Source organism: Rutilus rutilus (genome assembly GCF_951802725.1).
Source record: "Rutilus rutilus genome assembly, chromosome: 1".
Classification (NCBI taxonomy): Eukaryota; Metazoa; Chordata; class Actinopteri; order Cypriniformes; family Leuciscidae; genus Rutilus; species Rutilus rutilus.
In genome coordinates this window covers 13,855,529-13,881,637 of record NC_140209.1, presented here as the reverse complement: position 1 = coordinate 13,881,637, position 26,109 = coordinate 13,855,529, and the positions used below count along the sequence as shown (strand labels likewise).

The following is a 26,109-nucleotide window of genomic DNA, read 5'->3' as shown; positions in this document are numbered from 1 at the left end:
AGCCATATAAATATATATTAATATAGGTTTAGGAAGGATGTTTGGAAAACAAGCATATGTGGAGAAGTAGAAACTGTGAGCCTGAACTAATGGACAGTTTATCTCATCGTACAGAAAGAAATCTCATGACTCAGAGCTGAGTTTAAAGTTATTTATTGATCATTACTTTGCACTAAGGACTATGAGACAACAAAACTTGTTCTCAACTTTTTTGCACCGGACTGGACTATTAGGATATAATCTGTTAAATCTATTAATTCTTCAAATGAACTGAGGAGGGCAGCAATACGCCATTCTAGCGACCAGTCTACTGCAACTATCAGAAGAAGAAGGAGAAGAAGGTGAGGAGAGCAGTTCACGGTATTTCTCATATACACACAACCATCACACACACTTTATACAGTTTGATTAAGCGACAGACTCATTTCTGTATTGTTTTCATCGATCACAGCGATACTTGTGCGTCTTTTCTGGCGTCTTCCTTCTGAAATAAACATTTAGTGCAGCAGCAGCGAGCATGAGGAGAATATGTTGAGTTCATTCAGACCTGAGCGATTTTGTGTTCGTTTGTGTGATTGTCTCGATGTTTGTGTGAGAACTGTTACTGAATGTCGAGTTAAAGTTTGAGATCTGTGAGGGGAATTTATGGGAATCGATATCAAGTTTTGTTGTTGCCATTTTAATTTGTAGCCTACTACCTTTATATTTCTTTGTTGACATTTATTTTTTTGCAGATTGTTAAAATTTAAATAGAGCAGATAATTATAAACACTTTGTATTGTCCTTGTAATGAGTAATGAAAGTTCAAATCTATATATAAATGATAAATGTAATACAATTTATAGAATAAGAGAGAGCCTTCAAATTAATAAAGTTTGAAACTGGACATGTTAATTTGTGAAAAGCAACAGTATTGTCTTTCAATAGAGCAGTTTAACAGGCCTATCCTGACTCAAATAATGTGTTTCTAACAGCAAACACTCAGAATAAAGTGAGATGATCTGCTGATGATCCTGAATGGCTTGTTGAATGAGTGTTGATAGTCTGAGGCTCATCAATATTAACAGATCTTCTGAAAACACTCTTTATTTCATGACAAAAGTTCCTGTTTTCACCTCATTTATTATGCTGATGTCTTCAGATCTCCTGTAAATTGACACTTAAAGCTCATTTCATTGGTGTCAACAGACTGAGGGTATTTGTTGACTACAAAATGGAAGTTTGTTTCAGTGTTCATCTTTTTAACTGTTGGAAAGTCTAGACTGTGGAAGTCTAAGAAAATGTTTAGCCTATATTTTTTTATGTCTAGATATCTGCCTATATTTTAATGAAGAAGCAGAACAATGTTCTGGTTAGCAATAATAGAAGTTGCGAATTTGCATCAGTTATGATAGACATAGGCTAAATAGGGGTGCAACAGATCGTAGTTAATCCGTGATCCGTTCGGACCAGGTCCCACGGTTTGGCGCGAATGAGATTTGTGTATTAGCCTAATTAATAAGTTTAACCATCATAGAGTGAAAGTTTATCATTTGCATATGTTTTGTCTTGCCAGTTTACACATTGAAGCGATTTTAAACGCAGAAAAATAGGCAAAGTACTATATGAAATACAATATTTAATTTCTACCGTAAATACAATAGTGTTGCTTTACATTTAGGATAAATTATTACATTGCTGTACCTGAAAACTACTGTTAGGTTTTATAACTTTGTTATAGTATTCACCTATGCTTGAAATTTGTGTAGCCTATTTGTTCTTATTTTAATATTGAATGTTCACTTGTCTTTAATAATGTTTGATCTTTATCAGTTAGGCCAGTTGTTTTTGCTGTGGTATCGATCAAAAGTACTTTAATCTTCAAGTAATAAATGAAAAGCAAAAATTATTATTATTATTTTTAATAATATTATATTATTTTATAATAATTATATTATTATATATTATTTTATTTATATTTAATTTTTTTCTCTGTGACTCAAAAGCCTTAAATGATCCGAAACGTGAGTTTTGTGAACCGTTACACCTCTAGACATAAATGCTTAAAACAAATTCTGTAACTGATATATTTTTGATTTTGGCAGATCAGCTCCTCCCACATCAGTCACATCATCAGTGAAGCCCCTCCCACTGCAGTTACATCATCAGTGAAGCCCCTCCCACAGCAATTCCCCAATACATGCTGTAAATTCCCATCAGCTACAAGTTAAGACGAGCATCAGAGCATCAGGAAGAGCTGAAATCTGCAAAGACTGAGTTTATTAAAGAGGACAGTGAGAACATGAGTGATCCAGAACCCTGCAGAATGAAACACACTGAAGATCCTGAAGAACAAAGAGGTTGGTGTTTATTCTTCATTCATTCATGATGCTGAAGAACATTCATGTTAGAAACATTCAAGCACTTCATTACATTTAGATGGCTGTAGCAGGAAAAATCTTAATTCCTTAATTTCTTAAACTTAAAATCTTAATTCACTTTTACATGGTTTTTGAACATAAATGTATTAGCATAGACACTGCCCTGAGAGAGCTGTACACTGTCCGCCATGTTTATCTCCTGGACAGAGAAGCGTGTCTCATAAGCAACTCAGGTGTTTTGTTGTTGGATGTAAGAGTGAAGATAACAGTCTGCATGCACTCCTGACATCAGAGCCACTGAAGATGGATTAGTTTTAATTTTGAAGGGAGTATACCAAAACATTTTTGTCTGAGCGAATCATTTTACACCAGACTGCAGTTTATTAACCCCTTAAGCCCTGAGGACATTTTCGAGTTGTATTTTCTGAGTGACACACACACAACACTAAAGACTCCAAAACTGTAGCAAAGAGAGTCAAAAGGTAGAGATTGTTTGATAGAACACTGGTTACATTTTTAGAAAATATACATTACATTTGGACATCCTCATGCTGAGAAACTGCTGAGAAAAGACTATATATATATTTTTTTTTTATATATATATTTTTATAATATATTTTTTTTATTTACGGAATAACTCAAAAAGGAAATAAGGTAGGAGGACATTTCTCTTTTTGGTGAAGTCCCTCTACATGTAAGCTGCATCTGGATAACAGTGTGTGGTGATTGCATAAAGTAATCAAAAGTTACAGCATTTGGAACCAAGATAGCCTTTTTGTTCAGTCCTTGACTCCCCCAATTTTAAAATTGTTCCTCCATGAGGAATATCTTGTGACCACCGCAATAGATTGTTCATTTTGGGCTCATTTTAATTGTAATAATATGCTGTAAAAAATTATGTGCTTTTTGTCAACCATCTGTGAATGTTTCATGAGCTGTATGATGTTTTTTTGAACATTGCAAGTATAGATTATGAAAAGAAGAAATTATATTTATCAGCAAATGTTTCAGATTGGCTACATTCATTGTAAAGTTCAGACTCTAAGCTTTCAAATGACACCTATTTTGTGTTGATTAAGGCAGTAGTTTTGAAAAATACGATAATTAATATTTTCACAGTTTAGAGCGACTAGTCAGCACTTGTTAAGAGTTGATCAAAGTGGTTAGATGCATTAAAAAGATGAGATTATTTAAGATGATACATATTGTGTGTTGTAATTCCACGTTTGAAAACGAGCACGGACGGTTCCGGGAACATTGGAAAACTCACTGCATCCTGGAAAGATGAGACACATGTTTGAAAAATGAAAAATGTGGTGATGTGCAATGTATAGCCTATTCGGAGAAAATTAAACTGTTTTTTGACTTTTGAAGCACGTAAACATGATATAGGAGACTCCAAAACAACATTATGAGCCTTTAAAGTAGCATAATAATGGCACCAAGTTATTCCTTTCTCCTCTTTGCCTTCCTTGAGTTGAGACATGTTTTTTTAGCCAAGTATGCATCACTTCGTTAGGAATATCTCGTGATCGACGCAATGGGTTTATGTTGTGTTTGGGCTCTTTGTAATCACGAGAATCTGCTGTCAATAAAGATGTTCGATTTTCCCCAATTCATGAATGTTTCATGGAGTTATGAGCTGAAACGTCACATCAATGCATCCATATACTTCATTGGATGTGCGCCTGTTGAGGTTCATGTGTTAGAAGTCCATGAGGAATATCTTTAGATCTGAGTGATGGATTATGGTGAGTCTGGGCTCTTTTTTAATAGTAACAATCTGCTGTAAATAATGATGTGCCATTTTCCACAATCTTTGCATGCTTCAGGGAGTCATGAGCAAAACCGCCTCATCAGTATACAAGGCTCTATGTGCGCCTTTGTGTGTGACAAGATGAATTATGCTGAGTTTGGGCTCTTTTTAATCGTGAGAGTCTGCTGTAAATAATGCTGTGTCATTTTCTACGATATGTGAGTGCTTCATCAGAATGGCTACGTTTGTCTGTGGGATTTATTTTGTGTTAGACCTCCATAAGGAATATCTTTAGATCTGAGTGATGGATTATGTTAAACGTCACATCAATGCACATCAATGATACTGGCGCGCTGTCTGTGCGACACTGGCGCGCGTAACACTATAGCCAAAGGATGGCAAAAATTAACAGATGCTGCGTTAATTGCGTTAACAGTGCTAATTTGTTTATTTAATATAAAATCGCAGCATTTTGTGTCATATAATCGCGTAGGCTTGACACTGCGATTGCGATTGCGATACGATTAATCGTGCAGCACTATCTCAGACAGCGATCAAGTACTGAATGGTTTTAAATCGCTTGAATGTTTAAACTGGTAAGACTTAAAAAGACGTGAAAATTATCAACTTTAATTATGATGCAATGCTGCGCCAATTGTGCAAGTGACGATTTCGTAATGTCCCGCCTCCTAAACGCGAGAGTGTAGTATCACTGGCCTCTAGCGCGCTTGACGCTTGCCTTGTGCAACCTATGTTGAGAGACGAGAGAAAGAAGACGCGGCACCGCTATTCACTCACCCTGTTTGTGAAATTGCGCCTCGGAGAATGTTTTTAACCCACATACCGTGTTCACATTACAGCCCTTAATTCCATGTTCATGGACAAATGTGGGCACAGAGGTCTCAGGTGTGATCCAATTTTTTATTTATTATAAATGTTATATCGCTGTCTTTGATAACATTTAATCTATCAATTTAGGTTTTTTTTATTTTATTTTGGGGGTATTTTTTAATTTATTTACCTCTAAAAGTACCATATTTTCTATGTAAATTATGCTTATTTTTATGTTATATTTAATATTTCTTTAACTACATTAAAAATATCGTTCCGCTAAGTTCAGAGAGCTAAAACCTAAAGATGAAGTTAGAGCCCTGCATTTCAGCCCGAGCCCGACGGGCCCCGACTTTTTTACGCCCCTAGGGCCGGGCTTCGGGCCAATTTTCACGTCATAGTTCACATGCGGGCCGGGCCTCGGGCCTTTTTTGGGTTATCCTTCTTTTTATATTTTTAGACATTAATTAAAAAAATATGAGAAGTTGACGTCGACGATAGAAGAACAAACATAGAAAGACATTTAATAACCTCATAACTTTCATAATCTTATAATTACACTGACATATGATTGACATGACAGTCTCACGCACGCAAGCACGCGCACACACAGAAGGTTTCCCGTCAGCGCAACCAACGATTCACCTCACTTGCAAATAATGCAGAATATTAAGAGAAAAATCGCAGAGTGATAGAAGAGAGGACTGGGTTAAAATCTCCCACTGTGGATGCTATTCTTTTTCTCCACGATGCACTGTAAGAAACTGTTCTAACTTTTCGTTTGATTGGACTTTATTTTCGTTTAACTGTTGGAAACTATGCTACTGATGTTTTTCGTTTTTCGTTTGATTGGACTTTATTTTCGTTTAACTGTTGGAAACTACTGGAAAAAAGAATGGCCATGTTCTGTGGTGCATTTTTGAGGTAAGATAACCTGCAAGTTTGTTTTTTATTTTTTTTTATTTAATTTGCTCTATTGCTCATTTCGTTTGCGAGCGCTGTTGCGAGCAGCCTGAGCCTGCCTCAGTATTTTAAAAAAAAATTACTCGCTGTGGTTTAATAAATAAACATTAAACTAACTGTCTGTGATATGCTTGAAGTGTTTTATATCTATGGATTTTATTGTAGCCAAGTAAAGTATTAGCGTTGATTTGAGAGGCTAAATTGATCAAACATGTTTTACTCGCTGTTGGCTCGGCTGCTTTGGTCGTAATTTTTAGCGCAATTTTCCACCGGACAAAATTGCGATTGTTAACTCATGATTTCTGTTCTGTCTGTGCGCACCAATCTTGCACTTCTATCTACTCCTCAACCAGACCCCCTAGAGACTTCGGGTTTTCGGCATTATGTTAAGGAAGGTCTAATCTTGGCAACGCACAAAAAAAATCCAGGAAAAGATTTACTATCTCTTAGTGTTGTGATCCCATGACGTCAGAAAATTGCGCTAAAACACTCACTGAGTTATTACTTTTTTTTTTTAAATGCTCCAAACATTTGTCTAAATTAACTTAATAAAGAAATGAAAAGAAAAGAAACCTAACTAACAAAACGGACATATTTTAATGGCTGCAAATAGGGCAGGCTGCCGCTGTAAAAAAAAAAAAAAAAAAAAAAACCGGGCTCGGGTCGGACTCGGGCTGATAATTCTGATGAGCTGTCGGACACGGGTCGGGCTAGGGCCTGAGCGTCTCGGGCCAGGGCCGGGCTCGGGCCTAGATTTGAGGCCCGTGCAGGGCTCTAGATGAAGTGACTTTGGTGGCATCTGGTGTCTTATATTGGTATTAAATTAACAAAAAAAAACAATAATATCAATAGCCACTTGATGGCTTTAGTACTCAATGGCTGCATATAGGCTGAACTAAATGAACCACTGTATAAAACGAATTTGACCTCATAAGTTTTTGACTATCCCAAGTTAAAATTCTAATTTAAAAAAAAATATATCTGTGTTAGGTGAGACTATACAAAGATGCCAAAATATGCTTAGATAAATATGACCATGTATAAGGAAAAAGTAGTAGATCATTTATAATTTATTTCAAACAAAAACATCAAATTTCAATAATTCAATAACTAATTGGTACCAAACGGTTAAGAATATACATAACAATAACTAAATAAGTGTTAGCTAAGAATAAACAGGTAAGAACAAACAATAATAAGTTATTTACATTATTTACATTGTTTACATGCACTTGTGGCAGCAGGTAATTGTAACCGAATGTTCTTTGCAGATATATTCTCTGCATTTTCCACATACAGTGCTGTTTTTTTTCCTGTTGGAAGTACAGACATGGCACCTTTTTCTCTTGGTTGGGGGAGTTGCTGTGGATGTGCCAGGGATGTTTTCTGAGGAGGGTTGTCTGATCTGATTCAGCATCCTCAGAGAGGCCGCTCCACGGGGAACGCTCTTCCGTCTCTCAATCTGTGGAGACACCAGAGCCTTCCTGAGCTCTTCCAGAAAGATCCGCCTTCGGAAGTTCTTTCCTGCATTCCAGGCAGGATTGATTTCCGACCACAGGACAAAGGCATTCAGAGCAGACACATCCAGCATATTGAAGAAAACAACCATGGGCCAACGGTTGGATTTTCGCTTACAAGTGTAAGCAGCGACCATCTTGAATAGTACACACAGAAAAATAATAAAAATCAAACACTATACTGACAAAAGTACGTTTACATTCATTCACTTAGCAATTCATACATTTGAATGCAGAGACCTGCTGACATGTCGAGGACAATGCGCATTGCCAGGTTTTTTTCTCGCTGCCCATCAGCCGGCTTGCCAGTATAGATTTGCATATTGTAGGCACAACTGGTCTTAGAATCACAGGCTGCCAAGATTTTGATGCCATATCTGTCTGGTTTGCTTGGCATGTACTGCTTGAAGCTACAGCGTCCTCTGAAAGGTACCAGGCATTCATCTACTGTGACTTCTCGGCCTGGGTTGTACATTAGAGGCAGCCGTTCGACCTATTTGTCCCACATTTTTCGTATCGCAGCCAGTTTGTCGCCTCTCCAACGGGCAGGTCTTGTGTCTCAGTTGTCAAACCTGATGACCCTTGTCATGATTTCAAAGGCTTGCAGAGACATTGTAGCATGAAAAAATGGCTCTCCCTGTGTCTGCATTCCACAAGCTCATTGTGGCCTCATTGGTGGAACGATAGACACCGGCCAGCAATAGCAGACCAGTGTAGGCCTGTAAGTCCACCCAGTCCACCTCTTTCCATGACTCCCCATACACTCTTTTCCTGTTGGCCCAGGGGTCATCTTCATCACTTGCTCTGCAGGTGCTCTCCCTGGTGTCTGGGTAGGTGCAGTAGCAGTAGCAGTCCAGACGATTTCCCCATTTTTAGATGCATAAGTTACTTCACCAGGATCCTGTTCCTCAGAGTCTTCCCCATCGGTGTCCTCACAATCCTGGTCAAACTCTGTCTGACTATCTGTTTCAGATCCTTCATCATTTGATGACTCCAAACCACAGTCTGGCAGGTCTCCTTCCTCCCCACTGGATTCCAGGAGAATATCCAGGGTCCCTAAACCTCTTACTCCTTGTGCTCCTTCCGAGTGAACTGATAAAATAACTGCCACTGAGGTTTAGGTAGCATATGCTGCAGAAATGTTTTGTTTTCTAAGTATCAACAAACCTTGCAGTAGCACTTTGATCTGACTCTGAAGTGTGCCTGCGTATGTGCGTGAGGGTGATGAGCCAGATGGATGATTGGATCATACCAAAAAACATGGTCAGACATTGGCTCATTCAATTCTTTGTTTTTGTATGTGTGAGTGAGTTTTTATAAAAAAAAAATAAAAAAATAAAATAAAAACCGCTCTGTCATAGGCTCATTGAATGCAGTGTTTGTGTTTGTGTGTGTGAGTGTGAGTTGTTGCCATGTTGAGAATGTTGTACTGGATCAGCCCTTCATTTGTGTGTATGTTAGATATACATTGTATTGGATCTATTGATTTTTTTTTTTTTTTTTGAAAAAAACAATAAGAATGTTCTAAATTACAGTTTTTCACATTCATTCCAATGGGTGCCCATTTTTGTCCACGAACAAGATTAAGGAGGGTTTTATTTTCACCTACTTAACATTGTAGAATCAAGTCATTTTTGTGTGTGTGTGTTCAGGTGGCAAACTTAGGAAAAGTAGCCAAGTCTTGTACCGCTCAGATCAAGGGAAGTATTTTTAAAATATAAATCAAAATTATTTTGCCCACATTTGTCTCTGGACTGTAATTAAAGTGTTGAGCAAAGGTACATGTACATGTGATTTTTGTTTTGTGTTATATTTGTAACAAATTTGCAAAGATTTCAAACACATTTCTTTCATGTTATCATTATGGGGTATTGTTTGTATAATTTTGAGGAAACGAATTAATTAAATCCATTTTGGAATAAGACTGTGAATACTTTCTGTATATTCTCCGTAGGGGTGTAAGAAAAAATCGATACACATGAGTATCGCGATATTTTATTTTGCAATACTGTATCGATTTTCAAAAACGCAATATCGATTTTTTTTTTTTTTTTTTCGTCCAAAAATATTCATGGTAAGACGGTGGTTCGCGGTTTGTTTAAAAGGCTCGCCGAACGGTGCGTGTCCACTGGCACGGAGCGAGTGGAGCAAGCGTTTTCAATTCATTCCATGGAAGTCGAGCTTCACGCTCAGCAGTGCATTTTGGGATTGACAGCGGACCGGAGAAAGCGTTGAGAGCGACTGAGAGCGTCAAAAGGTTGGGCAGTTCTCCACTTTATGCAAATATCAAGCGAAAAACGCGGTCGGCAGTTTATGATGGATTTAGTGCGTAAATCATTTTGTTTACAAATTAGACGCTTTGCAGTTGTTTATATATGTTAAAGATTTTATTTTGGATGTGTTTATTGTTATTATATTGGCTGGGTTTATAAAATTAAAAGGATATTTGCTTGGTGCATTTGGAAACAAAGCTTGTCTATTTCTAAATGTAATCGCGTGCATGATGATTATACTGTCCGTGTGTTGAAAAAAAAAAAACACACTCGTAACAGACACACCCCAAAGCGGAGACGTTACAGCGTTGCCAGCGGCACCGAGCGTAGTTTTGCTGCTGTAGTGGACGCGCACCGTGAAGCTGCGTTCACACCAAACTCGAATAGAGTGTATGGCGCGAGTGATTTCAATGTTAAGTTAATGCAAAGACTAGGCTTGGGCGGTATTCGAATTTTGAAACCGTCAAACCGCCTCCCTATTTTACCGGGGTATAAGGTATTACCGTGACTAATTAAAAATTATGACATAATGGGCTCAGACGGCGTCACCAAACTGTTGGCTTGTGCCTACACCGTTCAGAAACTGAATGCCAGATCGGGCAAAAAAACAACAACAAAAAAATCAAGCCCAACCCCTGCACGTTGTGTCTGAGTCAGGCCAACGGCATTAACTGTTATTATGAGCCGGAGCCCACCATTATTCAACGTAATATCTGTGTGCGTGCAACAAGCAAGAAGTGCCTTTGTAATCCGGTGACGCGTGTCCATTGATTTTTATTAATAAAACTTTTCTGGAAAGATGGAAGTTGACGATCGCCATCTCTGTAGTGAACGCGCCTATTGAGAGAAATGCACATCATTACACAATCAGAGAGTGGCCTTTTTCTTTTCGTTTTGAATTGTTTCGTTTAAAGAAATTTACGATCGGCATCTCCGTAGTGAACGCTATAGAGAGAAATGCACATCATGGATTACAGAGAGTAGGCTAGTCTATTTATTTTCGTTTTGAATGGTTTCGTTTACTGAAATTGACGATCGCATCTCCGTATGAACGCGCCTAGAGAGAAATGCACATCGTGGATTACTTAGCCTAATCAGTGAGTAGCCTATTTCTTTCGTTTTGAATTGTTGCATTTAAAGAAATTGACGATCGCCATCTCCGTATGAACGCGCCTCGAGAGAAATGCACACCATTGATTAATCAGACTATATTTCTTTTCGTTTTGAATGGTTTCGTTTACTGAAATTGACGATCGCATCTCTGTATGAACGCGCCTAGAGAGAAATGCACATCGTGGATTACTTAGCCTAATCAGTGAGTAGCCTATTTCTTTCGTTTTGAATTGTTTCGTTTAAAGAAATTGACGATCGCCATCTCAATAGTGAACGCTATAGAGAGAAATGCACACCATTGATTAATCAGACTATATTTCTTTTCGTTTTGAATTGTTTCGTTTAATGAAATTGACGATCGCATCTCTGTATGAACGAGAGAAATGCACATCATGGATTACTTAGCCTAATCAGTGAGTTGCCTATTTCTTTCGTTTTTAATTGTTTCGTTTAAAGAAATTTCAAGCTTCATTTATTTGTCATGTCAGTGAGGCATAACCTTTTTTATGAGATTTCAATGCAAGTGACAGCGGCATATGCCCATCATGTCATGATTATATTAAATCCAGGCAATATTGGTTGATGAAAATTTTATAAAAATTTAGATACAATTTATACAAAACGAAATTCGTTTTAAAGAGGCCTTTTACAAAACTAAATTTATTGAAGTGGTCAAATCGTCTGACTCCCGATGCATCCCATCTTATTTGTGCTGTTCACTTTTCATAATCAACAAAGATGGAAAAAATAACATTATAATATTTTAACAAATACGAAACTTAATGCGCTTTTGTATCCTGGCAGCAGTGAGTGGGCGGTTTTTTCCGAGATGCGACGTTAGAGGTGTTTACATCTCTCGCGGTCACCTTTTTATTGCACAATTTACAAATTGCCTCGTCAGTATTTACCGCCTCTCCCTTCTCATTCGGTTGGAACCAGAAATATTGCCAAACTGCAACCACACATAAGCATTTTTTAGGCAATAAATAAATTATATATAGGCTATTATAGGCTATATAAGTGCCGGTAATGACGGTATTGAAACTGATACCGGTGCTATTTTAAGATCCCGCGGTATCCGATATTACCGTAATACCGCCCAACCCTAGCAAAGACGCGTTTACGCACGTCTGGAGGTCCTGTGGCGCGAATGAGGCGTTTAGCGCGGCAGACGTTAATTTGCCTCATTCGCGCGTCCAGTTCTTTTAAAATCTTTTATCACATAAAAACTTGATTTCAATAGGCCTACATGACACATTCATTTTGTTCACGTTCATTCATTTTCGTCCAGTTCACGTTGTTGTTTTGTATTGTGACAGGGGCTATGTATTTTCTTTTATTATGGCCTACTTGAGAAATATAAAAATTTGCTCACTAAGAACCTGTGAACCACAATACCAAACTGGCAGTCTGATTTTCTGTGAACTGAATTGTTAACCTAAAGTAAACTTATTTGACTTTTATGCACATCATGTCTTTTTTTAAATATTATTTTTTCTAAAATTATAGTCCTACTTTAAAAAAATCCCAATATATCGCCTTATATGCACAGTATCGAAATATATTGCAATATATTGAATCGTGACCCATGTATCGTGATACGTATCGTATCGCCAGATTCTTGCCAATACACAGCCCTAATTCTCCGTAGGCATCATTGTCCGACTCCGGTTCAAAAATATAAGGCTGAACTGGCTATTGACAGTTTTTGACATTTTCATTGCGTGAGATTGTCCGGTTTTGTTACTGGTATGAGCTCTTAAAGCTCCACCCTCTTCTTGAAAGGGGGCGGGGAGCACCAGCTCATTTGCATTTAAAGGGACACACACAAAAAGAGTGTGTTTTTGCTCACCCCCAAAATGTGGCAATTTTAACATGCTATAAATAATGATCTGTGACGTATTTTGAGCTGAAACTTCACATACAAACTCTGAGGACATCAGACACTTATTTAACCTATTGTAAAAGGGGCATAATAGGTCCCGTTTAAACAAAATTGTAGCTTTCAGCAAATGTTCAGGAAAAGGAGGTTTGAGAATTTCAGATTGATTGTCAACATCAGGTTAAACTAAATATTATTTAAGCTCTTTTATTTTATATTTATTGTATATCTGGTGTTGAGTGAAACTTGTCGGACACAGATAATGCTTAAGAAATGGTAAATTTAACACTAGATTTTTGAGTATGTAAAATTTCAACAGAACCTGAATCAGAATGCGGCGAAATTCGCTTATTGTCCAACATTCACTTGAGTATGAATGGAAGTCATTGGAAGGATGCCATTAATAATAACGTTTTTAGTAAAACAAATTAAACGGCAATATAAACGTTGCTGTCAAAATTACAGCTGTATTGTATTGTATATTTTTGATATTATGTTAGATAATTGTTGATCAAAAGTATTTAATAGTTTACACTTTATGTCCGTTCATTTTTTTTCTCGAATTTTGATTTACTGAAAATTAAATTAACTCTTTTTCTTTAATTTCAGACCTGATGGTAGTGAAGGAGGAGAGTGAAGAACTGAGTGAAGTGAAGGAGGAACATCAAATGAAACCTGGAGAAAAACCTTTGAGTCGCTTAAAGACTAATAATAATATTTTAAATAAAAGAGCACCCAAGAAATCTTTAATCTGCACTCGGTGTGGAAAGAGTTTCCCAAGCAAACATAAACTTGAGTGTCACATGAGGATCCACACTGGAGAGAAGCCGCACATATGTAATCAGTGCGGGAAGAGTTTTGCACAAAAACCAAATCTTAATCAACACATGAGGATCCACACCGGTGAGAGGCCGTACACATGCGCTCAATGTGGGAAGAGTTTTAATTCGTCAACACACCTTAAAGAACACATGAGAGCTCACACTGGAGAGAAGCGGTTCACATGTGACAAATGTGGAAAGAGATTCAGATACAAACAAAGTCTTAATGTTCACATGAGAATCCACAGTGTAGACAATATGTTCACGTGTGGTCAATGTGGAAAGAGCTTCACAAACAAACAACATCTTGAGCTTCACGTAAGAGTTCATACAGGAGAGAGGCCGTTCACATGCGATCAGTGCGGGAATAGTTTCGCACAATCATCACAGCTTAAGAACCACAAGAGAATCCACACTGGAGAGAAGCCGTTCTCGTGTGATCATTGTGAAAGGAGTTTCGCACAATCAGCACACCTTACTGCTCACGTGAGGACCCACACCGGAGAGAAGCCGTTCTCATGTGATCAGTGCGGGAAAACATTTCTTGTGGCATCAAACCTGAAGAGACACCTGACAGTTCATACGAAGGAGAAGCCGCATTCATGTTCTGATTGTGGAAGGAGTTTTTCACTGCTCCTATATTTACGTGCACATCAGAAAATTCATACTGGTGTAAGAGATCATGTGTGCTTTGAGTGTGAGAAGACTTTTACTTCAGTGGGTGTTTTAAAAGTGCACCAGAAAATCCACACTGGAGAAAAACCTTACAAGTGTTCACACTGTGACAAGAGATTCTGTCAGTCGACACATCTGAAAATACATGAGAAGATCCACATCAGAGAGAACCCACACACGTGTGATCAGTGTGGAACCAGTTTCTATTTTAAAACTCACCTGAAGCGACACATGAAGATCCATGCAGTGGAAAAACCACATCACCGCAGTCTGAGATCACAGTAAGTAGTTCATCTTTATGTGCTGAGAAACAAAGTCTCTTCCGAGTAATAATAGCTTTCAAGATCCCATGGGTACTTTACATAATATTGAAAGACTAAGTAATCCTACCCCATGCCTAAACTTAAATGTTACAACAACTAACTTACTAACAATTAATAAGCAGTAAATCAGGAGTTTATTGAGGCAAATGTCATAGTTAATAGTGAATCCATTCTGAAGTTCTCCATTCTAACTTCTGGAGAAAAACAGCGAAGACACTATACAAAGATAAATGTTTTTAGAGCACATGTGTTGAAAGTTCGCGCACACTATCAAATGGAGTATACTTTGAAAGGTTTTGTATTCAAGTCATCGACTATATTCTTAATTAAAATACTGTTAGGGAAACCACCACTTAAAATACTTTCCCAGAACGTAGCCTAATTATTTTGTTTCCAAAAAAGAACCAAACAGGAACAAAATATTAATGGTAGGGGTAGGGCTGGGCGATATGGCTGAAAACTGTATCACGATATAAGTGTTTAATATCGGTCGATATCGATAATTATTGATATTTTTTATGACATATTTAAAATAAGGACCAGTCCAGGAGACAAATATATTACATTTAAAGATTTTTTATTTTAAACTTAACCTACATCTGATTATAATCCCATCAGTTATAAAGGCAGAAATATCAATACGACCACGGAAAACACTCACTCAAATAATTAGTCTAAAATCACAATGAACCGTATAAATTATACATTGATACTTATTAAAGCTACTATTAAAGTTATCAGTCAAGAGCAGTGAGTCATTTTCTCTTTGCATTTTGTTGTTTTATTAACATTAAAGGGATAGCTCTGTTTACTGTTTGGATAGCCACATTCTTCAAAATATTAATATTAGAAAATATAAGAAGGAAATTAATACAGGTTTGGAACAACATTAGAGTGCGTAAATAATGAGAGAATTTTTATTTTTGGGTGAACTATCCCATATGGACAAGCGGCAGCGTGTTTACTATTACTACTGTCTCTTTAAGAGCGCGCGACGCGTCTAATATACACGCATTTGACAAGCAGATTTTCTCTCAATTTTCTCAAGTTTGCTTTCACTTTAGACACATCCGACTAGTTTATGTAAACCTTGTGTGTATCTAACAGTATTAGCACAATAAGACTCGAAATATAACTTAGTCCAGTATCCAGGCGCTGGTAGACAGGCTTTTAGTGCATGTGAGCTTCACATGTACGCGCTGAGAAACGCACACGTTACAACAGCTCATCAGCACGCGAATAACAGAGAAACTGACGATGGTCTTGCATAATTTGCAGACGACATTGGTCTGACTACGGTCAGACTTGAAGTCAGGCGAGCTGACTTTTCCTGTTTTATCAACAATCACTGTATCACTCCACGCCGGTTCTGTTACTGAAGAATCCAACACGAGACATATTGCGCAACCATACTGACTGGCTGTTAGCGTGTCACCCCCAACGTTGCTAGGTTACCAGAGAGTTGAGTGCCTTTGTTCATGCAACCAATTTTGCTTCGCAACCATCCATCCTCCCCTCAATACGGTGCAGTCGTCCTGTCCCCTTTGCAGAAAAGCATCCCCAAAGAATGATGTTTCCACCTCCATGCTTCACGGTTGGGATGGTGTTCTTGGGGTTGTACTCATCCTTCTTCTTCCTCCAAACACGGCGAGTGGAGTTTAGACCAAAAGGCTCTATTTTTGTCTCATCAGACCACATGACCTTCTCCCATTCCTCCTCTGGTTCATCCAGATAGTCATTGGCAAACTTTAGACAGGCCTGGACATGCGCTGGCTTGAGCGAGGACCTTGCGTGCGCTGCAGGATTTTAATCCATGACTGCGTAGTGTGTTACTAATGGTTTTCTTTGAGACTCTGGTCCCAGCTCTCTTCAGGTCATTGACCAGGTCCTGCTGTGTAGTTTCTTGGCTGATCCCTCACCTTCCTCATGATCATTGATGCCCCACGAGGTGAGATCTTATATGGTGCCCCAGACCCCGAGGGAGATTGACCGTCATCTTGAACTTCTTCCATTTTCTAATAATTGCGCCAACAGTTGTTGCCTTCTCACCAAGCTGCTTGCCTATTGTCCTGTAGCCCATCCCAGCCTTGCAGGTCTTCAATTTTATCCCTGATGTCCTTACACAGCTCTCTGGTCTTGTCCATTGTGGAGAGGTTGGAGTCTGTTTGATTGAGTGGGTAGTAGAGATGCGCGGATGGGCTATTATTTCATCCGCAACCGCATCACAAAAATCATCATCCGTCCGCCATCCAGCCGCACCAACGTTTTTGACCAATTTTCAAAACCGCACCCGCCCGCCATCCATTGATTTGTGTATACATATATTTTTCATTTGATTGGTTCAACCGCCCGCCACCCGCCCGAATTTAATTAAAATATAATTTTTCGTCACGTCATCCGCCCAATCCGCGGTTTATCCGCGGAGTCCGCGGCTGTAACCGCCAACCGCGCATCTCTAGTGGGTAGACAGGTGTCTTTTATACAGGTAACAAGTTCAAACAGGTGCAGTTAACACAGGTAATGAGTGGAGAACAGGAGGGCTTCTTAAAGAAAAACTAACAGGTCTGTAAGAGCTGGAATTCTTACTGGTTGGTAAGTGATAAAATGCATAAAATGCAAATTAATTATTTAAAAATCATACAATGTGATTTTCTGGATTTTTGCAGTTTTTTTTTTACAGACTTCTACATGCTTTGTAAGTAGGAAAACCTGCAAAATCGGCAGTGTATCAAATACTTGTTCTCCTCACTGTATATGTTGAGCGTGTCAACACAATGGCCAATCACAGACATATATGTTGAGCGTGTCAACACAATGGCCAATTACAGACATGTTGAGTGTGTCAACACAATGGCCAATCAGAGGTGTTTAAGAATCTGTTCGACAGTGCTCAAAATGCTGGAGGGAAATGCTGGTATCGTCACATTTTTCTTATTTCTGTACCGAAGTCGGTACTTTTGACAACTCCAAGCTGAACTTTGTGATATACATTTTTGTAACAATCATTCAGAAAGTGAAAGCATATTATACAATGAAAATGGCTTCAGCAGGTGAAGATTATTAAATTTGTTCCGTATGTTGTGAAATCTTCAAAGGATCCTGTTATTTTATCCCGTAGTCACAGTGTCTGTAATGAGTGTCTTACATCGTTCTGGAGAACCAAGATAACTCAGGAGTGTCCTTTCTGCAGGAAACCTTCAAAAGATATTCCTCCAGGTAATCTGCCATTAAAAAAGTCCTCGCTGAAGGAGAGAAACGAGAGGCATTCATCAGGGTCTGAGGAGATCTGCACTTTACACATTGAGAAACTCAAACTCTTCTGTCTGGAGGACAAACAGCCTGTGTGCTTAATGTGCAGAGATTTAAAAGTACATGACAATCATAAATTCAGACCCATCGGTGAAGCGGTTTCATCATATAAGGTAAGAAAGATGTTTTGTTTCACATGTAAAGATCAATAAATAGTCATAAACACAGATATCACATTCATGCACTCAATATTTACTCAACTTCATATGGCATACTGTAATGTTAAAGTATTTGGCACCATCCTGATTTCTGATTTTGTGTCTCATACTGAATAGTTCTAGATCCTCAAACAAAATACAACATAAAACAGAATACAGTTTAACACAGTGGTCTCAAACTCAATTCCTGGAGGGCCACAGCTCTGCAGAGTTTAGCTCCAACTCACTCTTGCTTGGAAGTTTCTAGTAATCCTGAAGCCTTGATTAGCTGGATCAGATGTGTTTGATTAGAGTTGGCGCAAAACTCCAGAGCTCAGGCCCTCCAGTAATTGAGTTTGAGACCAGTAGTTTAACTCATCACATATGTGAAAATAGCCCCCTTTAGCAGCTGAATGCTTGTGATAATGACTCAAAATGATACATCAATATTTTTTACAGCAGATTCTTACAATTAAAGTGAGTCCAAACTCAACATAATCCATCACTCAGATCTAAAGATATTCCTCATGGACTTCTAACACAAAAAAATCCCACAGATGTACGAAGCCAAGTATACTGTTATACTCATGAAGCATGCGCGTTGTTTTAGATTAAAACTGCATGAAGCATGCACAGAACAGTGAAAATGGCACATCATTATTTACAGCAGACTCTCACAATTAAAAAGAGCCAAAATAGCATAATTCATCTCTCAGATCTAAAGATATTCCTCATGGAGTTGTCACTTCACCAACAAAGAATGTTCCCCCTACCGTATTTCTTTCCCGAGTTATTGCATTTTCAAACAAGAAAGATATGCAAAAAAATTTTTATATATATATATATATATATATATATTGTCTTTTATCAGCAGTTTCTTGGCATGAAAATGTCCAAATGTAATTAATATTTTCTAAAAATGTGACAAGTGTTCTATCAAACGATACCTACCTTTTGACTCTCTTTGTCATAATTTTGGAGTTAGGAGTCTATTAGTGTTGTGTGTGTCACAAAAATGTCCTCAGGGCTTAAGGGGTTAAAATTTCCTGCATGTAACTACAGCTTTAGGTAATTCCTATAAATACACTGTTGACCTTCCCTGTCCCCTTAACCCATCCTTAAACCTACCCATACCACCAAACCTGTATTAACCTTACCTGTATCCCATCTCTTTATTAAATTCATAAAAGACAAAGAAAATTACAGGAATACGCACAACCAAGGTGATGAGACACATCAGCTGACACATCATCTTATGTTACATTTCTGCATTCTCTCGATGCAGAAATGAGGGAGAAATGCCCAGAAACACCTCATACAGTAGGCTATATGTGCCGCTCACAGTTTAAGTGTCTTTCCTTATCCAATGCTTGGATAACATGCCTATCTCCTTCGATTAATAATAATGGATTGTGTGGCGGCTGCAATAAATAAATCTACCAACATTTGTTTCCATGATTTTTGGAATGACTTCTCGCGAGAGGGAAAAAATAAGTTTTAGTCGCATAATAATTTTTGTTTAGGTTTATTTTTACTACTACAAAAAAATGGATCCGATTACTCAATTAATTGTCAGAATAATTGACAATTACTTGATTACCAAAATAACCAAAATCAAGATGGGGGCAAATACTGTTTCACATCATTATGTGACTATATCACTGTATTGTCTTATCTAATTGTCTTCACTGTAATCTGTTGTTTTATGTATTTTTAATGTATTTTTTGTTCAATTCTAGGAGGAGCTCAATACAGCACTGAAGTCCTTACAAGAGAAACTTCAACGCAATGAAAAAAAGAAAGGAGAGTTTGAGAAAAGAGTTCAACACATCAAGGTGAGGAAACCGAAACGAGAGTCAATTTCATCACAGCTGTAGGATCACTTTATACAGTAATGATTTGATAAAATGGATTCCAGTTTATTATTTATGTAAATGACAAGCAGCATCTGCTTCTGGATCCGTTATATGTCGGGTATCCAAGTTTATCTTGAATATGAATGATGTGAAGGGTTGATGTGTGTTGAGATGATTGAAGTGAATGCGATGTGATTTCAGTCTCAAGCTGAGCACACAGAGCTTCAGATTAAACAGCAGTTTGAGAAGCTTCATCAGTTTCTCAGAGATGAAGAAGAAGCTACAGTCGCTGCACTGAGGGAGGAAGAGGAGCAGAAGAAGCAGATGATGAAGGAGAAGCTGAAGGAGATGAACACACACATCTCAGCTCTTTCACACACAATCAAAGACATGGAGGAGAAGATGAAAGCCAATGGCGTCTGCTTTCTGAAGGTCTGATTTCAGATCATTGGTTGATTATTGGTTCATTGATTTGAGTTCTTGATGATAAATGGTGTGTTTGTTCTGCAGGAGTTTCCAGTCTCAATGGAAAGGTGAGTGATCTGCTCCTGTCTCTGGTCTCTCTGGTTCTGATCCAAAAGCCACTGCAGTTCTGACTCCTGAATGTTCTTCCAGAGTCCAGATCTCCCAGCCGGATCCACAGATGCCTTCTGGAGCTTTGATTCATGTGCCGCGATACTTGGGCAACCTGCCGTTCAGAGTCTGGAAGAACATGCAGGACATCGTCCAAAACAGTGAGTCCGACTGCAGGAGATCTGAGCTGGAAATGATGGATGGGTGGAGAGTTAAAGATTTTAGCATTATGTGTGAATTACCATATGAGCTACAGCACCAAAATGAGCTGTATACAAGAAAATAACATGACAGTTAGGGTGATACAGCAGTTCTCTACAGTTCAGTTTTGATTGATTTTGTCAATATCAGTTTATCAAGCGCATCTTAACTATAACAACTGAGGAATATGTCTGATAGGTTTGAACAACAGGACGAGTGTCATAATTCATAATAATCTGTGTTGGGTTCTCTCTTGATCAGAATAAAAGCATCTGTTGATTGTGTCTCATCAGCTCCTGTGATTCTGGATCCAGTCACTGCAAATCCAGATCTCGTCCTGTCTGATGATCAGACCAGTGTGAGAAACAGTGAGAACAATAAACCCGTTCCTGGTAATCCAGAGAGGTTTAACTTTGGTCCCTGTGTTGTGGGTTCAGAGGGTTTTAACTCAGGAACACACAGCTGGGATGTGGAGATTAAAGAGGACTCTTGGAGTAACTACAGCATCAAACCAGAGGAAGGGACGTGACTTCTATATCACTGATGTCTGGAGTGTGTGGTATAATCAGTACGGATGGACTTTAGTTTCTAATTTTTCTGATAATCAGAAGCTTGATCCTATAAGAGTGTATCTGGACTATGACAGTGATTAACACACATTTACACACATTCACAACCACCAAGACTCAGTGAAATCTCCGACCGAGATCAACTAATATTGATAATCCCTCAAACTGTTTTTTTTATTATTTTTTTTATGTGATGTGATTTCAGTGACATTGGACTGCACATTCTGCAAGTCCATTGCTCGAGGGATGATGCAATCTTGAAGTTACATGCTCAAAAATGTAACACATGGCTCGATGACTGGAATGTTTTGCTCGTGAATTGCAGCCCATTATCCGAAACAACTTCTTCTGGGATGCCGAATCGTGCGAGTGTTGCTTTGAGCTTGATGAGAACTTGTTCAGCTGTTGTGTTTAAGCGTAAGTAGGATTTCCAAAATATCTGGAGTAATAGTCCGAGAGTACAATTTAGTGTTTTCTCTTTGAGCTCCCATAAATCTACACCCAGGCGCTGCCATGGTCTATCGGGTAAGGGAGTTGGACGTTTGCAGAAGAATTTGCACTTTTCAATTTTCTGTTTTTCGTTCAGAGTCCTGGCCACCATACAGGAAAATAATGCAATTAATAATAAATTTAAAAATAATAAAGTTTGTTTCAACTGTACGGCACATCTGGATGAAAATAGGGTCATACTCCAGCTCAAGTAAGTTCAGTGATGGTTCATTTTTGTTGTACAACCCCATTTCCAGAAAAGTTCGGACATATTGTAAAATGCAATAAAATTCCCAATCTGGGATTTGTTAATTCTCTTGACCCTTTTTTTTTAACTGTCAAAAGTACAAAGAAAAGTTTTCCCATTTTTTTCACTGAATAACATAATTGTATCTTGTAAATTTAAACAAATTGGCAGCAACACACTACAAAAAAGTTGGCACAGAGGCAAAAAAAAAGTGAAACGATTATCCAACTCTTTTCCACAATGAGCAGGTGAATTGGTTCTAGTTGAGGGTATCGTGATTGGGCGTAAAAAATCTTCTCAGTCTTTGAAAGCAAAGATGCTCGCTCACCACCTTCAAATATCATGAGAGAATTGTCAAACAATTCAAAAATCACATTTCTCAATGCAAGATTGCAAATAATTAATGTCTTTCACCATCTTCCATACATAAAATTGTGAAAAGATTCAGGGAATCCAGAGAAAGGCAGGAGACCTCTGTTGAATATGCGTGAACTTTGAGTCCATGTTTCAGCTTGTTTTTGGGAAAAACAGACATCGAGTTCTCAGTCACAAAGACAAAAGGGACCATCCAGATTTTCATCAGCGAAAGGTGCAAAAGCAAACATCTGTCCTGGTTTTGGGATGCATCATTGCAAGCGATATGGGTGACTTGCATTTGTTTGAAGGTACCATAGATACCATATGGAGGCATATATATGGATTATACAGAGACGTAAACTGCCATCAAGAAGACATCTTTTCTAGGAAGCAAGACAATGCCAGGCCTCATTCTGCACATGCTAAAACTGAGTGGATTTTAGACATTCTGCACCACAGAAGGGATGTGCCTGCAGTCCAGATCTGTCTCTTATTGAACATGACCCATCATGAAAAGGAGAATCAGGCAACACTGACCAAGGACTGTTGAGCAGTTGTCTTATATCAGACAAGATTGGGCAAATATTCTACTTGCAAAACTGCAACAATTAGTATCCTCAATTCCCAAATGATCAAAAAGTGTAATTAAAAGGAAAGGTGAAGTGAGAGTGGTAAACATGCCTCTGTCTACCGCCTACAGTCGATTTTGATATTCTAGGTATTATCAACTGGCCGGAATTTTGAGATCGCAATAGACGTGAAGGACTATAATGCGTTAAGAGCTCGCTCAAGTATTGCGGAGCTAAACCATTTAGTGCTTTGTAAGTAATCAGCAATATTTTAAAATTTATACTATGTTTAAGGGTGCTCTAAGCAATGTCACACGTTTTTTAGGCAGAATTTTTTTTTGTCACATACAGCAAACATCTCACTATCCACTAGCTGCTTGTCCCCTGAACACACTGTAAAAAAATATACGGTCTCTGTAGACAGGGTTAGTGCGCGTACACATGAAGGGGGGTGTGGGGAGTGGAGGAGAGAGAAGCATAAAGAGGGAAGTTAGCTAGAGGAGAGATGTCCTAGACCAGGGGTTCCCAAACATTTCCATGACAAGGCCCCCCAAATACCACTAGGTTCTGGCCAACTCATCGACAATACTACGGTAAATGAAGACAAGAATAAATCAAATCTAGGTGAACATCAGATTATGTGATGGTGTTTGATACCAGCCAATCAGAAAGATTATAGAGATGCACCGATTATTAATTTTTTATTTTCCGATTTTTCATTGAGTTTGACCTGCCGTTACAGACTTTAGCCGATTCCGATTTCATTTTTTCCAACCACTTTACTGTGTATTATGTACATAATAAATAAAACATTTATTTTAAATATGTAAATACATACATTCAAAGTGTAAGTACATTTTGTTTTAAATGTAAATAAAACATCTTTATTTTCTATATATAATTTTTTTTTAACCCAAACTGAATAACAAAAACAAGTTTAAATGGGTAATTTTCTTTTCTGGCATAGCCTATTCCAGTTCTTGTTAAAACACACTAGACATGCAAATGATGTGCATTTTAGGCACTTTTTGTGTGAAATCATATTTATTTTGTCCATCAGAAGTGTGCTTTCACTTTACTTGAGCGTGAGCAGCGTAACCCTCCACTTCACTGCTGCTCACGCGACGCTCCTGCTTGACGCTCACGCGCTGCTCCTGCTTGCGGTGTGAATGCAATCATTGATTTACATGCACGCTGAAAAAAAAAAAAACACGCTACTCATGCGCCGCTCGCGTTTGCATCTGAAACGGCAGTAATTCGCGAGATCCCGTGAAAATCGGCAACCACCCATAATCTAGCCTTGATGTCATGAACGCATGAACTAATTGTTCCACATTTTTAATTGATGTTGTAATTTAGATATATTTTTAAGATGAAAGAATGTAGTTTATGCTGGAAATGTGGCTTTCAAATAAAAGATTGGTATCAAAGAGCACACCCAGGTTCCTAACCGACGACGAGGACTTGACAGAGCAGTATTCGTAACATCTTTAGTTAATTGGAACACCTTACTTATTGCACTAAATGGGGATTTGCAATGCTCTAGCTATTTTCTTACAGCAACTTTCTACTTTTTTTAAGCTCAACAATCTTTTGCTGCACATCAGAACTATATTATTTGGTGTTACTCATTGTGATGGATGATTAACAGAATTTGGCCATTGTGTTTTCTCATATTTATTCTCCTGTGGAACAAGAAGTCACAGCTGGACAATCACATACTTATAGTCACCATGGTGTACATGTGAATGGGAATATACTTAAGAGATATTTTATTCATAAGAATTTCTAGGGATGCCAATAATTGTGGCTATCATGCATTGGAGCATTTTTTTTAAATGAAAAATCAAAAGGATAAACAATGCAGATTTATTGACCAAGTGTGCCAATATTAGTGGAGGGAACTGTATATTGCCTTTTTACTCTCTCTCTCTCTCTCTCTCTCTCTCTCTCTCTCTCTCTCTCTCTCTCTCTCTCTCTCTGATGTTGCAAGTTTCATATACAATGATGCGAAAAAGCAAATTGCCGAACACTTTATTCTGAGTGTTTGCTCTTAGAAACACATTACTTGAGTTAGGATATATGATAAAAGCCTGTAAAACTGCTTTACTGAAAGACAATACTGTTATTTCTCATAACATAACATGTATAAATAAAACCTCTACAGGCAAATAAATCCAGCAGCATAATATGTCCATGAATCTAAATATAGTTTGATTTTCTAATAACTACATTCATTGTGCAATGATGTAATTAGTCATTAACATGTTGTAGTTTTTTTTTTTTTTTATCATTTAAATTTAGATTTAAAAAGTTTCGTATGGCTTTATTATAAGCTCAATGTAAATAATGTGTAGAACTGAATTTGCGCCTTATTTATATGGTATTAAAGTCCATCTTTCAAGTTGAAGATCCCTGTGAATGAACGTGTAGATAAATAGTGTAGGAACTCGATTTGCGTGAAGAAATTAATCATAAATGTGCATGAAAAAAGTTTTTAAAAATAAAGTGTGAGTAAAATTACTTCCGCTGTCAAAAACGCTCTGATCGGAAGTGACGCAACGGCCGGTAAATCTCATCTCTTCGTAATGGAGTCAGACAGTGAAGAGGTTGCAGTAGGGGTTAATGTAAACTCTTACGATGGGCCATTGCCGTATAATTATGAGCCACCTAGGCAAGAGAGGGGTCAGGTAGAGTTAAGGGGAAGGGTAAATGGACAGAGGAGAGAGATAGAGTTGTGGTGTGAGGAGAATGGTGTCTTGGTGAGTGACCACAGGCTATAGCTAATTGTGGCTAACGTTGTCTCCATGTTTATCACATTGCATCTTTAATAAATCATATTTAGCAATATTGCTGTCGACTTTGTTGTTTTTCAAGCATCCATGTAGATAGGAATATGCTGTTCATGTAAATATAGTCATTGTTACAAGGATATTTTATTGTCACGTGGAGGGATACTGGGTGTAAGGCATGCAGATTAGTGCTGTCACTTTTGAGAAAAATCAAATTCGAACGGATATCGAATATCAAGAAATGTATTCGAATATCTACGAGTAAAATGTAAAATGAAGTTAACGAACAACCTTCCATCAGGAAACGCGCTTCATGGAGAGTTTTTCTTTTGCGTGAAAAAGCCGTTCGCCGGAGATGTGTTAAAAGATAGCGGAGTGCATTCATGATTAGGCTACCGGTATAATAATCCTCCTGGCGCCTGGTCTGAGTGAGTAATGTACTCTCTTACCTTTGTTATTTGATTAACATTAATGACACTAAGACCAGCCGCTGCGG

The 26,109-nt window shown here is 38.0% G+C and overlaps 1 protein-coding gene across 1 annotated transcript; it reads left to right on the top strand.

Moving 5' to 3' along the window:
* The first annotated feature begins 321 nt into the window (after nucleotides 1-321).
* LOC311290662 (uncharacterized protein) lies at nucleotides 322-21,958 on the top strand. The gene is made up of 9 exons (XM_084409282.1): nucleotides 322-360; nucleotides 2,085-2,339; nucleotides 13,305-14,472; nucleotides 17,705-17,936; nucleotides 19,700-19,795; nucleotides 20,018-20,248; nucleotides 20,327-20,349; nucleotides 20,432-20,550; nucleotides 20,884-21,958. Exons 2-9 carry the CDS (start codon nucleotides 2,282-2,284, stop codon nucleotides 21,117-21,119), a joined length of 2,163 nt encoding a protein of 720 aa, XP_084265408.1. The 5' UTR covers nucleotides 322-360; nucleotides 2,085-2,281; the 3' UTR covers nucleotides 21,120-21,958.
* The last annotated feature ends 4,151 nt before the right edge of the window (nucleotides 21,959-26,109 follow it).